This window comes from Histomonas meleagridis, assembly GCF_020186115.1.
Source record: "Histomonas meleagridis strain 2922-C6/04-10x chromosome Unknown contig_14, whole genome shotgun sequence".
NCBI lineage: Eukaryota > Parabasalia > Tritrichomonadida > Dientamoebidae > Histomonas > Histomonas meleagridis.
The window spans coordinates 293219-313007 of record NW_027150770.1 but is presented as its reverse complement, the minus strand read 5'-3'; the positions used below and the strand labels follow the sequence as shown (position 1 = coordinate 313007).

Sequence of the window (19789 nt, the reverse complement as noted above, 5' to 3'; positions counted from 1 at the left end):
CCAAACATATTTTTGCGTATTCTTCTTCTTTCAAATGATGCTGCGATTGTTCCATCACTTGGAACTCGATCCACATTTTATTCTTTGCCAACACTAATGCAGTTATCATTGCGAAGAAATGGTTTGACAACTTAAATTTCTTCGACAACATCAATGCGTAATCGAATTTTTTATCTTTTATTGCGTTTTCGATTATTTTTCTTGTTGATGTTGGCTCATTTAAATTACTTTTAATGCTATTAATTATATCCATTTGTTCATTTATTATATCGTTAAAACAATTTAATGATAAAGAATTCGGGGTCAATTTTACTAAAGATTTCAAATGCTCATTGTTATTCCAAAAATCTTTTTTATTCATTTTATCGATGATTGATAAAATATAAAATTGTTTTTTATCAAAAGATTCGATGTCACCGAAAAATTTCAATTTTATATATTTACGAACTAATGAATAAACATTTGCGCCTTCATTAGTTGTGTTTATAAATGTTAAAAAATCATTTTTATTCGATTTATATTTATATGAATAAATTATACGTAATATCGAATCGCCATCTTTTAAAGATGTTGCTATGCTTAATGGGTTTCCATAATTAATATCAATCAAAAATGTTATTTGTTTGAATGGATCATTAATGTTATCACTTAATAACAAAAGATTTCCTTTGTTAATATGCGAATTTTGGGCAAATTTTGTGATTTTGTAATAATTAATTTTCGGATATTTTCGGAGTTTTTCAATGATTTTATTTATTGATTTGTTGCCATGTAATAATATCATTGTGAATGCCCAATGCTCAATAACTTTAGCTTGATCCAAATTATATATTTTGCTAAGCTCAATTGCAATATCATAAAGTCGTAAATTTGTTAAGATTTCAATGAAAAATTCGATTCCAATTTTGTTGATTGTTTTTGTGGTGACAATAAACCCAATATTTTCTGATGTTAATGTGTTAACTAATCTCGTTTGATTTAGGAGCTTAAGATATTTTTCCATTTGAAGATCAAATGTACAAATGTTTATAAAAGATACAATTTCAAATAAATATTCTTGTGAAAATGGATCTAAAAGTTCAGACGCTGCATCTAAGATAAGAGATGTGACATCAGAAACATCAATAATACTTTGGATGATCTTATATGAGTTTGTTGATTTTTGTCGATATTGTAATAAAGCTTCCGTTAAAAGTTTAACGTCTTTGTTCTCAATGACTTCAATTATTGAATCGGGAACTTTTTGAAAAATGTAAACATCTGAATCACTCATGATTTGAATATAACCGTCATATTCAATGAGGCTTTTGGCGGTTAAAAATGGGTACATTTCTTTATATTGTTTTGTAGTGCTTAATAAACAAAGTTTTGAATTAGAAATAATTAGAAATGAATCACTAGTAGCCCATGCAAAAGATGATGAGTTTATTTTCCATTTTAAAATTTCATCATGTTGTCCATCAATTGGAATCAAAGCAATGTATGTTGAAGAACGTGCTGCTATATACGATTCATCTGGCGAAACATGAAGAGTATCTGGAATGAAGTTAAGAACATAAAAATGTTTACAAATTGTTCGATCAATCATTACTAAAGACCCATTACTAAAAATTGTATAAAATTTTCCTGCATAAAAGGTAAAGGTTGAAGGTATACCATAACTTTCACATTTGGCATATTGTTCAATTGAAAATGTTGATGAATTAAAAAAATAGAATTGTTTGGATTTTGAATAAAATCCAATTCCATTTGGAACAGATTGATATGAAAGAACAGTACTTCCATCAGGCGAATGAATTTGAGAAATTGTTTCATTATGAAGAGATGTAATTGTTATATCTCCATTTTGGAATAAGATTCCAACATCACAATTTTGACACCAAAAAATAGTGAGAATATTTTCAACCTGGAAATTACATTTGGATGTAAGAATTCTCTTCCTTGCGCTATTATAAACTTCAAAATATTTTGTATATTGATTTAATTTGATGAAGCAGCCACAATTTATATTTGGAACTAACGAATATATATCAAAATTGCTAATATTAGGGAAAAGTTTTTTCAGAACGTAGGGCGTATCACAAAAATAATTCCAGTCTTCTTTGATTTTCTTGGTGCTTCTCATTATGTCAACATTTTTCGACTTTTTGAATTCTTGTCAACAGATAGGAATGCTGGAAGAAGACCGCAAACTCTACAAAGAAAATGTGCTTTTAGGAACTAAAAACTTGTTGTCAAGCTCAAAAGTTCTTTTTGAACCAAGGGCTGCCCAAACAACAATAGAAATCACAAATAACTTTTCACAAAATCTCGAAGATCTCTTTGAACAAGCACCATATTATACACCTGTTATGGAAGAAACACTCGAAAACTCACGTGAATCAGTTCGTCAGTTTATCAAAACAGTTTCACAATTATTTGGAAGTATTAGTTCAACACTTGAAGATTCAATATGTTAAATAAAAACAAAAATTTAAAACATGTTTTATTACAGCTGCAACTTTTACACATTAAATCTACGATCCTGAATCGTTGAAATGTGTAAGACGATAAGAATTAAATGCATTTTACCAGAAAATTATCAAATCATTAATGATTTTGAGATAATAAGGATTGATATAAATTTGTTCAGAATACAATTGATCTACTTAAAAAAATCATATGAATGTATTTTCATCTGAATATGATTTCTCAGATAATGGTGATTCATTTGGCATAGATTTTATTGAAGATGAAAACATCAGAAGATTACTATTGGTCAATAAATTCAACAAACATCTCCAAACCCACTGATACTAAATACAGGAAGAAACCAATTGATCTTTATGAAGTTTTCATAAGGTGATAAATATTTTTTAATAGCACTTGAAACTTGCTAATAAATCAGTACTTGAAATATTCATGTTTTCCATTCTTATGAGTAAACTATTCAATTAAAAATTTCACTCTATCGTACCAGCAGTTATGGATGGAAGTCTATCGTTGCCGATTCTGCTTCAGCAAATGCAGAAATCTTTCTTTCAAATTTGGGATGCTGAACTTCATAAACACAATGAAGAATATTTTTTATCTATTATGGATAATAATTACATAAAATTATGGTTTATCGATATTTCGAACCATGGAAGTTTTGCACCATCGTCAACCTAAAAAAAGAACCTATTTCACTGAGCCAAAAAATCTTGCTTTAGAATAAAGATTGATATAATTATTTAAAGCCTTACCATAAAAGCAGTTTCAAATTGTGTATCATTTGGCAAATGAAAATATCACTTTATCAGTTCAACAAACAATGAATTCAGCTCCAATAATTTTTCCTTGATAATATTGACACCACATTATTATAATAATATCAAATTATGTTTATGCAGAAGTGTACTTGTAATAGTCGGGTATGTCAGGCGATCGATCCTCCAAAAGCCTTGGCGTAGCAAAACGAATTTCCTTCCTCCTCAGCTTCTCGTCCAACTCTAGCACTCCTGCTAAGTTACCACATCTTAAGCAATAGTCCGGCGCGCTAAAAATGGTTACGAGTTGATCTTCGTGCGTATATTCCAAACCGCCCATTACAAGTTGGTGTGCACGTGCAGTAAGTTCGAGACCATTTTTCTCGTTCCAGCGCTTTGTAATGTCGTTGCCAAACTGATAGCCTGCATCGCGACATGAAGGTTGAAATCCGCGAATCGTGCCTGGATCACTCCATAAAATATCACACATAGGACCGTCGTGTGGTGGCTCCCGGAAGCGGTTGATCTTTTGGATGTCATTGATGGTCTGGATCTCGGGACTAAGACCTCCATGGACACATAAGATTTTGGAGCCGATGAGAGCAGCTAATGGAAGATAGTTAAAAGTCTCGGTATATGTTTGCCACACTTCGTCATTGCCATAACGAGAAACAACTTCATCACGAAAACCGAAATGATGGGATATTCCAGAACTTTCATGATTTCCGCGAAGAAGTGTTATCGAATCAGGATATTTGAGCTTAAGTGCAAATAAGTATGTCACAGTTTCTACTGATTGACTCCCACGATCAACATAATCACCCATAAATAAGTATTCAGTATATGGCACTGGACCATTAATTTTGAATAACTCTACAAGATCTTGAAATTGGCCGTGTATGTCACCACAAATTGTGACTGGCGGATTTACTTTAATTACATTAGGAAGTTTTTCAAAGAGCTTTTTGGAGCGAGATGTTACATAATTAATTTCCTCGACTGTTGGAAAACCACCATCTTCTATTTTTTTAATAATTGAATCGAGCATTTGCCTGTTTTAGAAAATTGGTATGGATTTGGCAAAACCGTTTAACGATATTCTTTTGATTAGTTTACTCACTTTGTGAAAAAAGTGACAATACAATTTTGTCTTTATGACCGACTTTTTCAGTGAAATATGATCGTGATTATCCAATAACCGTTTTTAACAAATCTTTGTAAAAAATGTCAGTTTAAACGGCCGCTATTGGTAAATCTAACAAATTATTTTGAATTAGAAGCCTTGTTAACAATTTATAAATTCCATTTTAGGTATAATTTATTTACTCATATCACTGAAGGTATTAATTCGAAATTTGTAGCACATTATAAAGCAGAAATGGGATTTAATCCAAATTTCAAAAATAACTCTAATCGAATTAGAAAAACTTCAAAAAATATTATCTCAGAATGATTTTAACCATGAAATTAAGCCATAACTTTATGAAAGATACTTATTCAGTTCTTAAAAAATATTGCCTTAATACTTGAAGTGGTTTAACCTGGGGTTGAAATAATTTTTTACTAAAATTGAGTTGGAAACATCTCTTGAAAGGACGGGTACATTCTGTTTGTCATTCTCAGATTAAATTCATTTTAATAAAAATTTAATATATAGTACATAATCATCATGATGAATTTAGGGACATATGCTTGAAATTATTCGACAAGATTTATCTCTTTTTATTAATTTGATACGACACAAATAACATACTACAATCCAAAAATATGTGGTACACAAGCTCCTAAATTCGATTAAAATACATTGAAAAAGTATTTAGAGCAAAGACGATTGAAACATATTCAAAAAGTGGTTCATGACCAAATACATAGCGACCGTTAATACAATTCAATAATCATTGAAAAAGTAACTTTTTTCAGAATAAATATTTTTGCCAATATTCACTTTTTGAATTTATTTATTTTTAATTGATTTAACGATCGTTCTCAAAAGTTGATCCGCTTTTTCAAAATGCAGAAAAGTAAATTTATGTAGAACTTTTGAATGAAAACCATGTAATTAAAATGATCCGAAAAAAAGGAAATTTCTGAAAAAAAAAAACACACGATCAAAATCAACTCAAATGCAACTGGTTTTTTTTACCAAACTAAAGAAATCTGATTTGGTCATGTAAGCATGCTTCATACATCGTTTCAGTTGAGGCCATTAATAGTGTTGAATCAACTTTTTTGTCCTACAGTTAATTGTCATCTTTATATATTTTTGAAAGAGAGTCGACCTAGCATTTTGGTGATCAATTTAACCTACACACCAAACAAAAGATCTCTTTCCTGTTCCATTTTATTCCATATTTGATAACAAAAGATATCAATTTGATATATTTCATGATTAAAAAATTGTAATTTCATTCTACCTTCGAAGTATTTAAGATGTATGCTGGGAATTTGATGTGTACTTGCACCTATTATGTTGCTAGTAGTTCCATATTACTTGGATAATGAGAAATTCGAATTTCTCAAATTTTATATCACATGTCTTTGTTATTTCGGATAATTCGCATGGCTGTTAAATTTTGAATGCCGCTTATTTTTTACAACCACTTTATGAATCCCCGAAAACCCCACTTTTTGTTTTGATTTGGTTCTGACACTCGGTTTTTGACAGGTTTGTATGTACTTTTTGATAATAAATAATTGTTAACAATTTAAACAACAATGCTTTTATGTTCAATAAACCGTCATTCTTAGGGGGTACGCTCAAACCCGAAACTTTTTGAAGGGGCTCAAAAAGACTTGTAGCTGAAGATGTCTCCGAGCCTTGCGAAAGAAATGGTTCAAACTATGCTCAATGAAATTGAGGAAGATCTTAAGAACACAGAAGGGATAAATGGAGATTACTCTGAATTTTCTGCAATTGCTTGGATAGAGTCTCCGCGTCGAAAATATGCTTCAATTCTACAAGGTGTTGCGAAGTTAAAACCTCAAACAGCTTTGAGTGTTCTTCTTCTTAAGTTAAGAGCATATTGTAAATTAATTAATAATTCTTATTCTTGCACAAGCTCAATACAAATTAAGAAACTTCTCATCATATGCCAACTAATTTTACATCTGCCTGTCTATGTTATTAATTCTAAATCAAAGGAATCTTTAAACGCAATTCTTTCATTAAGTCTTTTCAATAAAGGCGGAGATGCAGCAAGACAGCTTATCGTTGAATCCGTTAGTGAGGTTGCACGTGTTTTAGTCATGCATGGAGCAAATCCAATTCCATTTACATATCCAGTTTCTTCTGTTAATGAACTTTCCAATCTCTTTAGGCTTTGTACTAATGTCAACTATACTGTTGCTACATTTAAGTCTACAATTCATTTAGCTCAAGTACTTGCACCTAATATTCAAGCTGATATGAGATCAAAATTTGTTGACAAACTTTATCATGCCATATTCAGATTCTTTATTCGTAGTCCCAAAGAACACAAGGTACTTCTAGAGCAAGGAATTGATGATGCTCAAAAATTAATGGATGCAATACTCTCATGGAAAAGTATTGACATCGAATACATGTCATTGTTTGGAGCGTTGATGCCATTTTGTAGGTCGTCACTTCAAGATCTTCAAGCACGTAAGAAAGGAAATCAATTTTCCAATATATTGAACATGATGTCACAGTTTAAGCAAAGTAAAGAATCAGCCCGTGTTGCAGTTGCCTTAGGGATCTTAGAAATCATCAATTGCGTTACATTAGTTACTCCTAATGAGAATGAATTATTCCGTGCATTTGATGAATTTCTGTTCACATATCGGCCCAAATTTGAAGAATGGCTTTTCAAGCCACGAAAGAAACCATTTTTCACGGGTTATCTTGTTAATTTATTTTTGCCGCGATATGCCGCATTAGAATTTTATAAGCGCCAAAAGCCAGATGGTATAGCGTGTAAGAAAGTCTTAGAATTAGCTGAACATAAATATGGGAATATTGGTTTAGTCGTGTTTATTAAGACGGTTTATGATTATTGTTCAGCAGGTCCAAGTTCAGAAGTCTTAAAGGAGAATCAAACGAATTTATTTAATTTATTATCACAAAGGTTTACCAAAGCAATGAAACATTTACAAACGATTAGTGATAATAACAAAAATGACTTATATTCATATTCTGTATTTGTACGAATGACCACCTATTTCATTACAGGCTTTGATTATCCATTTTCTATCTATTGTATGATGGATTTATATGGTAATCAAGAGAGTGTTAAAGCTAATAAGCAATTAAATGCGTTCATTCATTCCAATTATGGCTTTGATCAAGTTTGTTCTATCTTAAATATGGTATTACCAGTTTATATTGAACATTTCATTGATAATTCGATATTTTTAGTACATTTATTACGAGAATTTTTAACATTTACTGATAAATGGGTTAAACAATTACAATCAGTTTCAAGTAAATTAGCAATGAAACAACTTACAGAATTATCAGTTAATTTTCGATCATTAGTTGAAAAAGCTATAGTTATACCATCACCTACATTAATATCAGTTCCATTTATTTTTTATCGATTTTTGAAATGGGAATTTTTAGTAATTGAGACAACTAATTCTTATGATTTATTAGCAAATTCACCAGAGTTTATTAAAGCTAATGAAATTACAATCTTTTTATTACAATCTTGTACATTAGATTCAGTTATTGATGCATGTAATGAATTATTAGAAGAGAAACTTAAAATCGCAAATATTAAATATCAATATACATTTCCTATTAAATCATTACCTGAGAATGACGATGTAGTAATACCTTCATTACAATTTATCTTTTCACATTGGGTAAATATTACTAATAAATTAAATAAAGTTGAAGCTAATTCAAATGAAGATGATAATTATCAATCTTCAAACCCTTATTTATTAGATACTATTAAAGAAAAGATTTCATCAAATACATTATTCTTATGTAAATATATTCATTTCTTAAAAACTATGCCTTTATCTGACAACAAAAATATACCAGTAGAACAAAGTTTCATTGATATTACATTAAAATATTTGGATATAACTGTATTAAGGAATGAGAAATTTACAAATTCATTTAAAGAAATTAACAAATATACATTTCCTAATTTTATTACTAGTGCATGTGAATTTATAAACACAAAATATAAAAATTTAGAGTTTTCTAATCGAACATTTTGGATTAATATGATTAATTTATTAACATCTTTATTAGAATCAAATCAATTACAAGAACAAGAAGATACAACAAAAATCATTGAAGAAATCGAAAAAATTATTTATGTATTTGTTTCTTTAATTCAAATCTCAGCATTTGGTGATAATATTCGTATGATAATTCAATCATTAGCACGATTTCTTCAAGTATTTTATTCATTAAATATAAAGAAAAATTTGTTTTTACAAAGATCTATAATTACTACATTAATTGAAATATCATTATCTAATCGTGTTACACGACCTTCAATGACTACAATCCCTATAGGTAATATATTAGAAGTCTTATTTACAGATTTTCATTTTGATTTATCTGATTTAATACCATCAGTAAGTGAATCAAGTTCTAAAGAAGATGCGATTCAATTATTTTCATTTGTACTTTGTTCATTTAATTTATTATTACAAGATATATCTTCAAATATTGCAGGTTATAATAATTATGTATCATCAATCCAAAAATGTGTAATGAATATATTATCTAATAATGCTGATTATGTATGGCAATTATATGTTGAATTTTTATCCAGTGCTAATCAATTATTAAAGTTAATTATTATTGAATCATTAAGTTTAATGTTTAAAGCAGAATTTCATTCTATTCAAAAGAATATAGTTCGAGATGAAACGGAATCTTATATTAAAACATATTTAGATGATAATTTATCTGATTCTAATTTATCTACATCATCTAAATCTAGTCAAAAATCAACTTCTTCATTTCAAAGTCAAAAATCAACATCAAGTAAAACTAGTGTTAAATCTACGTCATCTAAACAAAGTACAAAATCTACAGCTTCTAAAGCTAGTGGTAAATCAATTAGTTCTAAACAAAGTGGTAAATCAATAAGTTCTAAACAAAGTGGTAAATCTGCAAGTTCTAAGAAATCTAGATTAAGTTTTAATAAGTCTCGTAAATCATCAATATTAGATAGTTCATCACATGCACCTACATCTATATTAGAACCTAAAATTATGACTATTGAAGAAGCTTCTAAAGTATATGATGAAATTCATATTAATAATCAATTCCATCCTAAATATGCAAAACTTATTGGAAAAGAACATATTTATAATTTATTAATACAAAATAATTTCGAAGTATTTAATCGACCACCTACAAATAATATAAACTTTTTAACATCTGCTATTTCATGTTGTATTACATTTCATATTCATGATGAAGTATTTCTAATGATGACGAAGAAATTTAAGAAGAAGAAATCAAGTTTATTAAAGAATAATCAATATACATTATTTTATACTGCTTGGTTTAAGAAGATTATTGAAAATTGGAAAATTGAAGAATTTATAGTATTAGCAAAACCTAAGAAAATTAAAGAATTTATACAAGCCATTAATCCTAATTTAGCATTTGTATATTATTTCCAAAAGTTTAATAATATAATTAAAGATGAAACTATATTAAAAGATTTATTTATTGAATGTTTCATTAAACCAATATTAACAGAACCTAAATTATATAATAAACCTTATGATACTAAAAAGATGGGACTTAATGTAACAGAATTTATTACATTATTAAAAGAGAATCAATTATTTGATAATTTAATTAAATCAATTATTCAAGCCGAACCTTATTATCCTACATTAACTACTAATACATTTAAAGCAGATAAAGATGTAGTCTTAGCATTTTTATCAGATCGACCACCAATCATTAATAAAAGAGAATATATTAAACATAATGTTACCCATGTAATTAAGAAAATACCAGAACCATCTATTGAAGATCAAATTAAAATGCGTAATTTCCAATGGTTTAAATATTTAGGTAAAACTAGTAATGATTGTCATGGATATTTTATGTATCCAAGTCAAATCCCTAATGTAAGTTTTAATTTAAATTTATATCATTATATATCACATTTTTCACATATGAAGAAACGTACAATTGAATTCTTTATTAATGCTCGAGAATTATCACCTCGAGCTAATGAATTCTTTACAGAACATTTTAAATATGTACCACCAGAATTCATTAAGAAAATCTTTCGATTAACTATATTAAATCCTTCACCTCAAGTTATGAAAGCTTTTGGAGTATTTCCATTAAATAATGATAATTTATGTGTAGTTACAAATCATTTTGATGGTGATAAATTATTATATTTCCCAGCAGAATCATTTGGTGATAGTTATTATTATCGAGGTCAATTTAATGTTCAATGTTATGATACTGATTGTATATTATATATTGGAGTAAATTCATTTATATTAGAAGTCCCTTTTAATGTAAATGATACTACAATTATAACTAATCAAAAAATTGAAGTAAATTTAATTAGGAATATTAATATAAATGGAAAACAAGTAACATTTAATATTAATGGAGGGAAAACTATTGAAATGATTACTAATGCAGGTAATTATATTAATTCTGCTTATGAATCAATGATAAGTCGTAAAGATTTAGTACATGGATTTAGTTGTATTGATACTGAAACTAATATATCACCAAATTATAAAGCTGAATTAATAGCATTATCATTATTCTTATTAAATGCTGAGAATGTATTCTTTAATCCTTCATTACAATTATTTGAAGCAGCTATAAATGATGATGATAATTCATTAATTAATTGTGATGTATTTACTAAGAGTCATAACTTAAATATCTTATTTAAAGAAGTAGAAAAATCTGGTTTATTAGATGAAGTAATAATTTGTTTAATGAAATATCTTAAATCTATGATTAGTTATAATAATCAATCTAAAGTAGTTTTAACAACTATTAATATTCAAACATTAACAATATTGATACCATTAATTATTAAATTCCTTAATAAATCTACTAATTTATGTTATATATCAATTGTAACTCATATAATGTTAAAGTTTTGTATGAATCAAGAAACTTGTGATATATTATATCGATTATTTTGGAATGAAATTGAATCACGTACATCATTAGAAATTATTTTACCAATTATATTTACATCGAATTATCCAATTATTACATTACGTTGTATATTACAATCATTAATGGAGAAATCTTCAAAGATTATGGGTGAATTAATCATTGATCATTATTTAGATGGTACAATTCGAAGGAAATCATTTGATAATTATATGTCCATCGAAAAGATCTTTCAATTAATACCTTCATTATCATTTCGTTGTAATGATTTTATGTCCTCTTCAAATTTACCATATTTATTATTTTGTAGTGTAGTTGCCGGTATTCATTCACATAAAGAAAATGCAGAAAATGTTAAAACTTTTATTAATATTTCATTAGAATCTATTGATCAAACTACACAAAGTTTTACATTAATTCAAAACCAATTAGAAAAACTTTTAAGAAATCCACGTGTCTTATCAGCATTTGATTTAATTAATATTGGAGGTAATATTGCACGAATTATTGATACCAAAGTATATAAAGAATATCAAAAATTAATGACTAAAGAACAAATTGGGGATAATCCTAATATTTGGTATATTAAAGCAGCAGCAGCAGTATATAATGAAGTAACTGATTCGATGAATTATCAAACAGCTCAAAAATATGTTGAATTATTACCTTCTTTATTATCAAGTGATTTTCCTACATTAAAATTATCATTAGCATTTTCTACGTTAACAAAATTAATTGATACATTTCCATTAGATTCGATAATACCTATTGCATTATTTTGGCCAACATTATTATCAACTTGTAGTTCATCAACATTATTACGGAAATCTTCATTACTATTATTATATCGAATATTAGACACGATATTACCTAAACATGGGTATAAGAATGTAGTTGAACTAACCAAAACTTTAGATAAATCACCATCAATATCGAAAGGTATTAAAGAGTTTGGTGATTCATTAGAAATTAGTTTTACTGATAATATTCCTTATGCTATAGTTAAGACATTAAATAAAGTATATGAAGATAATGAAACCCAAAAATTAGCACTTGATTGTACTGCTGTTTGTTTACGTCAATTAACTAATTATCCATCGAAAGCTGCATATTTCGTATTACCATTCATAGCTTATTCGACAGAAGATTGTAATTGGATATTACGTTTGAAGTTTAAGAACTTTAACCCAACTTCATTCCCTCAAATTATATTCTCTTCTTTCGATAAACGAAATTTGGATGAAATTTCTCTAGTGGCAACTTATTTGGGTAGTAAATTCTTCGGATTAAATTGCTCAAATAAAATAGAAACAATCTCCGAATGTTTGATATATGGAATGAGAAAATTCCCTCACGTGTTCGCTCCTGTACAAGGTTTCGTGTTGGAGAAGTGTTGGAAGATGTTGGAGTCTGAACAAAACTATCAGAGAATAGATATCGTAGCATCTGTGATAGCAACTTTCTTCGGAGTAGTAATCGATGAGGACGTCTGCGCTGGTATTTACGAGGGATCGGTGACAGAAGAAAATTTGTTTAAACAAATTGTGAACTGCGTGGATGGTTTGAAGGAAATTGGTCAAAAGTAAAAATTTTTATTAAAAAAAAATAATTTTTTTTTGGGGTTTGTGTACAAAAAATTAATGAAAAAGTTTTTGGCTTTTGATGAAATATAAATATTTCGTAGTGAATTATGTCAAAGCTGAAAAAGGGAGTAAAAAACTGTGAATATTTAAGTTGGTTTAATTTGAATCATTTTTATCGCCTGTTTGTGAACGGAAAAATTATCCATCCATATGACAATATTTTCCTTTCCATACATCTCAAATAGGGGATTTTTGAGAAATGCATTAAATACATTTTGTGCTACAGGTCCTGTAGGAACCTCTTACAAATAAACAGTACTCCATTCCAGTTGAACTTATGCCAAATAAGGAAGTTCCTCTAAACCCCTTAATCCTTTTTGTATTTCATATCCTTTCCCCTTTCTTGCCCCAACCTTCAACATTCACATATCCAATTTCAAATGATGTCTCATCAATGCATACCCACTCGTAACCAGATTGAATATATGAAATCAATTTGCTACAAGCCTTCTTTCTTATTTCCTTATTTTCTAAACTATTCGAGAGGTGTCCTATTTACTGCTTTCTTATATGAAAATAAAGGGAGTTTATCATCCACTGCCTTTTGTGTTAGATAACGATATATTGTCGATTGCGTAATAGTGCAATCTTTGTATATTTCGTATGTAAGCAAAATCTTCAATACTTTGAACTGGATTATCTTCATATGTTGATAGCAAAACTTTTCCATAATTTTCGTCAATTTTTCTAGGTATACCTTTCTTTTATGATTTATCCAATATGTTTACTCCTTTTCTAGGTTTGTTCAGCTATCTCTTAAAATTTGATACAGGTATACCAACATTTGCAGCGTACCACATTGAATTTTCATCGTCTTTCTCCATGCTCATTAAAGAGTTTAATGAGTTTTTCTTTCTGGGAATCCATCATTTTCTGGTATGATCTTTTTTCTTTTGAAATAGAAATGGTTAGTTCGTTGGGACCCTTAATTGTCTTTTGTTTACCGGATGGTGATGGATAAAATTCAATTTCTTCTGCCTCTCTTAAAGGAACGGATATTGACTGAATTGAGGGAGCATTTTCAATATACTCTTTCAAAACTTCAGGATTTATTGTATTCAAAATATCCATACTTCCATGTATGTGAGCACCTGGTTGTTCTTCAGGTGTTCTATATCTATAATTGATGTTAATTAACATTACATATAAATGTGACTTTATCATAATAATAATAGCATATGTTTTTGAATCTTAAAGCTATTGTATAATGTCCAGAATCAGGCTTTTTTGAATGATATAACATCCCGAAAAATCTTATTTTTTTGCCCTTCTTCATCTTTAAACACTCGATAATTTGAAATATCGATATATTTTCGAAAATTTAATGTAATTGTGGTCTTACTTAGACTGGGTCATATGAGAAGATAAATATTGACTAATTGAGGCCCTATTGACCAATACAACAAGATCAATCCGACGATTGAAATCTCGAACAAGATTATCAATCATTGATTGATCTAGTGAATTCCATACTGAATAAACAGCAGAACAAAATCACCTTTAGATTTAATTTCTTGTTTCTTTTAATTTATTTTTTCAAGTACTTCCGTGAGTATATATCTTCAAAAGTAAAATATTACAATGTATTTTGTGAGAATACTTATTAATATGTAAAATGTTATAATGTATTTTTTGATGATTTTCATATGTTTGAGTGTTTATGCAATGCTGTCTCAAATTAGGAAAACATATTCCAAATATTAAAACATATACTAAATTATTCAAATGAATATTTGTTGCATTAATATCAATTCCTTCTTTATCCAAAAGTAATTTTAAAGATGGTCGATAAAGTATTCAAATTTTTATCTCCTGTGTTTGGGATTGCAGTATCATCATTAGGCATGGTATTTTTCATATAAAATGAAACAAACACATACAATGTCTAAATTTGAATAAAATCATATTAAAAAATTATTTGATATTTTTTGTGATTTCAATTTTTTTCGAAATTTTAATATAAAATTGACGAGAAATGCACTTCTCACATCCAATTGCTGTTATTGAGTTATTATATCATCTACTGAGAAAAATGTATTTAAAAAATTGAGCGTTAGAAGTGTGCTTTACTAAATTCCCAAAAATCATTCATTTTCAAAAACTGCGGTTATTTGATCGTCTTTGTGCATAAAAAATTACAATTGAATTGATAGCCTCCGAAAAATGCGTGCAAAAGTGCGCGCAAATTCCTGACACGCTAGTTAGTGGCCCTATGAATCCAGCTCCCAAATATCGATTTTCTGATAATTGTATCATTTCGATAATTAACGTTTTCGTTTTCATTTATTAAATATTTTAAACGAACCTTTGGAAAAATTTTTATATGTAACGTATCAAATTCTAATTATGTTTAGAAATAATTTTTCTTGAGGAAGCATTTGGTGCACCAAACTAGTTTGATGGTTTCTTGGCTCGAGGAATCCACTCAATAATTAAATAGAACGTTTCTGGATTTGAATAGTTACTGCTTTCAAAAATTGTGATGAGAGTTTTGAATGTTGGCACTTTTTGGCCGTTGTTCGCCAACAAGCCGAACAAGTCAACAGAAACTCAAAGGGCATAAGATGCCACTCTCAATACAATTTTTTTGGTTGAATTTAAAAAACACATTAACCAAAAAGAAACCAATTCAAGTTATTAAACAAATTAAATTTTTAATTTCTACTCATCGAGGATATATCTGGTTTTATATTATTTTAATTTATTTAACTGCCCACTTCTTCTTTTTGTTCACGCCAAGTACGAACTTAAATTTATTATATTATATACCAAACCTCAAAGTTTCAATTGCAATTGATCTTAATGAAAAAATGCCCATTAACTATATAAAAGATTTCCATAACTTTGAGGTAGTATCTGGGTTTCTTGTTGTTAAAGATAAATCTTTTTTAAATTATGATAAATATGGATACAACATAACATTTACTACATTTCCAGACAATGGTTATCTTGCATTCCAAAGTGCTTTGTATTTAATGGATATGCCTGATTATGTAATTTATGTTAATAGTTCCAATGTTAATTATATGCCATCGATTTCATGGATTGATTCTGCAATCTCTAACATTACATTTCATAAAGCGGATATTCTTTTTGGTGGTAATACCACATTTCATAACAAAACTGTTGGTATTGGCGTTGCGATACTTAAAGCATCAATTGTTCGTGAAATTCTTTATTACACAAATTCCACATTTACATCTATTCCTCCATTACTTTCTGTTTCATTACTTCCCAAAGATAAAATTCGGATTATTTATAATCATTTCGATGGAATTAAACCATTCCAAAACTATGATTATATAACAAAAGTTGAACAACTTCGACATCAACAATGTTCCAAAGTATCCAACGCAACCAATCATTCTTTTGCAGTTCTGATACCATTATTTAAGCGCAAGAACATTTATCGATACATTTCAGCGTATGAAGAAGAAATAAGTAAAGCAAATTTATACGTATTAATTCAATGCGAGAATCGATTTACGTTAAAATTGGGACTTGTTCAATCGAAAATACAAAATCGAGTTCCAGTATATCATATTTGGTGTTACAATTGGAGTCCATTGTTTATGTTTCCTGTATATGTCTCCGGAATGTTACCTGTTGACTTTGTAATGCGTTATGATGATGACCAAAGACCATTTGGGAATCAAACGCAAAGAAACCTTAAACAATATTTGGAAGAACACGATGCTATTGTTGGATTACATGGATTTTCTGATCGAAGAATAGCATGGAATCATCGAAAAGGATCTGTAGAAAATTGCACCAAATTGGATCATGTAGCATCGCCAATGATGTATACACCAATGCATGCCAAAATATCTGCGAGAATTAAAACTATTACTTTTGTACATGGCGAAGATATTTATTTATCTTTGACGAATAATGCACTATGTAACACAAGAATAGAACATGGAAATTTAACATTTAGAATGAGAGGTAAAGACGGATTAAATAATGAAAATGATGAAAAAATGCAAAAAATAAAAGGAATAAATCAAATGAATTATGTTAATGCAATATATAACCAATATAGAGCTAACGCATCGTACGTTCCGATATGCCTTAGAAATAACAAAACTGTTTTCAGGCACAGCCTGTCTGCAATAGAGTTTAATCACACAAAATTGTTTAGTTGATAAAAATGAAAATGAAATTTTGTTTGCTTAGAAATTACTTAAATTAATAATATATTTTAACAAATATATTTTTCTTTTATTGCTATGTATAAGTTGTATTATCTATAATAAATCTTTTTGAATTTCATATAACTTCTGGTGAAATTATAGTATGGAAAAATTTAAATAAGTGTTCGCCATTGTGCTAAGAGCAGTTAATGGAGTGAAACGATTAAAGAAGCACTAACCAGCTTCAATTTTTTTTTTTTTGCTTTGTTATTTATATATTTAGGAATGATAAACGATTGTTTTTTATTCAATTTTCAAATAAAAGTGTCTCCACCTTCGCAATTTATTCTGATAAAAAATTTAATCATTTTTTTGACCCTAATATCATTTTAATATCTATTTAACGATAAAATTTGATTTATCTTGAATATCAATATTTTTAGCATTGGAACTGAGTTTTGATTGGTAATTTTTGTATTTACACCGCTCTTGATATCAAAGAAAAATTCCTTCTCAATTTTCCCTTTTCAATAAGTGAAAATTTACCATTTTTAATTTCTCTCAAATTTATTTGAATGATATATCGTTCACTATTCAATTATTTCGTTAAGCGATAGAAAAACATTACACAAAGTCAACGGTTTTCAAATTTGTGGTTGGATGGAATCCAAACTGGATAAAATCCTCAGCAAATTAATAGCAATCAGAACAAAGCCTCCAGGGTACTGTGCAGGCTTGACAGTAGCTGATGTTGAGTATCTATGTAAAACAGTTCGGCAAATCTTTAGTCAACAACCTATTTTACTTGAATTATCTCCTCCTTTAACTATTGTTGGTGACACACATGGACAATACCATGACTTATTACGTATTTTCGAAATTGCAAAATACCCTCCTCACACAAATTATTTATTTTTAGGAGATTACGTTGACAGAGGAAAACAGAGTATAGAGACTGTTTGTCTTTTATTTGCCTTCAAAATCAAGTTTCCTTGTAACTTTTTCATGCTTAGAGGCAACCATGAATGTTCCGCTATTAATCGTCTCTACGGATTTTATGACGAATGTATGAAATATTTTAACATAGGTGTTTGGAATATGTTTTGTGAAGTCTTCAAATATCTCCCAATCGCAGCAATTATCGAAGAAAAGATATTTTGTATTCATGGAGGACTATCACCAGACCTTAAATCTCTTGATGACATACGGAGCATTAGAAGGCCTGTTGATGTCCCAGAAGAAGGTCTTTTATGCGATCTTCTTTGGTCAGATCCAGATCCTCTTGTCGATACATGGGAACCAAATGGAAGAGGAACATCTTATGTCTTCGGTGAAAGACAAGTTGAGTCCTTCCTTAAAACATTTCATTTTGATCTGGTCTGTAGAGCTCATCAAGCAGTAATGAACGGATACGAATTCACATTTGGTGAAAACAAATCATTGATAACTTTGTTTTCAGCGCCTAATTATTGTTATGAGTATAATAATAAGGGTGGAATTATGAGCGTTGATAAGGATTTATTGTGTACTTTTATTGTGATCGAACCAAATGACTGGGATGAAGAAATAGATGACTTGAAAAGACCTGGGACACCTCCAAGAGATTCTATGTTAACTTCTAACGATGAACAGGTCACGGCATTTACACCTAAAAATGTGAATTAGGAAATAAAAATTTTAAACTGTTTTCTTTCAAATTTTGAATACAGAACGATCGAAATTTATTCAAATAAATTTTTAAAAATTTATAAAAAATGAAAATGTTTTAATATAAATGTTACATGAAATGTTATTAGATTTGGATTACTTATGTGGAGGATTCGTTCTTTAATCTTTTTTAGTAAACAATGATTTGGAAATTTTAGCTTTCTTGAAAAAGTTATATGATATGAAGGCAGAAAGGATAGACAATATAAAAGTAACAGCTGCTTTTGTAAGCCTTGAGGAAGGAACTATCAAATCACCATGTTCGTCGATCTCATATTTTCCGTTATATGTCCATATAATACGAATATCATTTTCATCAAATGGTTCTCCATCTGTTGTACTTATTTTGGTTAGGTTTTGGATATTAAGACGGAAAACTTTGGTCAAATTAAGTAATTGTTTTTGGTAATGTTTTAGAACTTCTCTGTTATCTGAAACGATCACCCTTCCTGGCTTATAGCAAATGTTTTTGAATTGAATGAAATGATTAGGACATTTGAAATGTTGGTTATCATTTAATGGACATTCTGCATGCTTAGGACATTTTTTACAGTTCCACCTTACTTCTCCACTTGGGCAATACGTTTTTGGATTGTATGTGATCGGAATTATTAGAAGAATTAATATGAATGATATAATTGCAAATGTATATCCAAAAGATCTGTTATAATCTGGCTTATTAATGGCTGTGAAAGGAGTAGGAGTTCTTGATGAAAGACTTGAAGAAAATGATGAAGAACTTCTTGAAGACTCCATCCGAAAGTGACGGTTTTTTGGAACACAAAAAAATCAAAAACAAACAAATGAAAACATTAAAAAAAACATAACTATAATGCACTATATTTGCAACAGAATAAGGTTATGAATGCTTTTATATTTTTTGATCATAAAAATATTAAAATCAAGAAATCATTATTTAAATTTTTACCTAACAAAGTCACGATTTCATTAAGATAGAGCCTTCCTATGTAT

The 19789-nt window shown here is 28.8% G+C and overlaps 3 protein-coding genes across 3 annotated transcripts; 2 read left to right on the top strand and 1 right to left on the bottom strand.

Annotated features, from left to right (window-relative positions):
• Positions 1 to 3363: 3363 nt before the first annotated feature.
• GO595_001429 (serine/threonine phosphatase Pph21p) lies at positions 3364 to 4275 on the bottom strand (the record flags this gene model as incomplete). The annotated part of the gene is made up of 1 exon (XM_067914227.1): positions 3364 to 4275. The coding sequence occupies one exon, from the start codon at positions 4273 to 4275 to the stop codon at positions 3364 to 3366; it is 912 nt and encodes a 303-aa protein (XP_067778421.1).
• A 1757-nt stretch (positions 4276 to 6032) lies between these two features.
• Positions 6033 to 7348, top strand: GO595_001428 (uncharacterized protein; the record flags this gene model as incomplete). Its single annotated transcript, XM_067914226.1, has 2 exons — positions 6033 to 7214; positions 7313 to 7348. 2 exons carry the CDS (start codon positions 6033 to 6035, stop codon positions 7346 to 7348), a joined length of 1218 nt encoding a protein of 405 aa, XP_067778420.1.
• A 10422-nt stretch (positions 7349 to 17770) lies between these two features.
• GO595_001427 (serine/threonine-protein phosphatase alpha-2 isoform) lies at positions 17771 to 18775 on the top strand (the record flags this gene model as incomplete). Its single annotated transcript, XM_067914224.1, has 1 exon — positions 17771 to 18775. The coding sequence occupies one exon, from the start codon at positions 17771 to 17773 to the stop codon at positions 18773 to 18775; it is 1005 nt and encodes a 334-aa protein (XP_067778419.1).
• Between the last annotated feature and the right edge of the window lie 1014 nt (positions 18776 to 19789).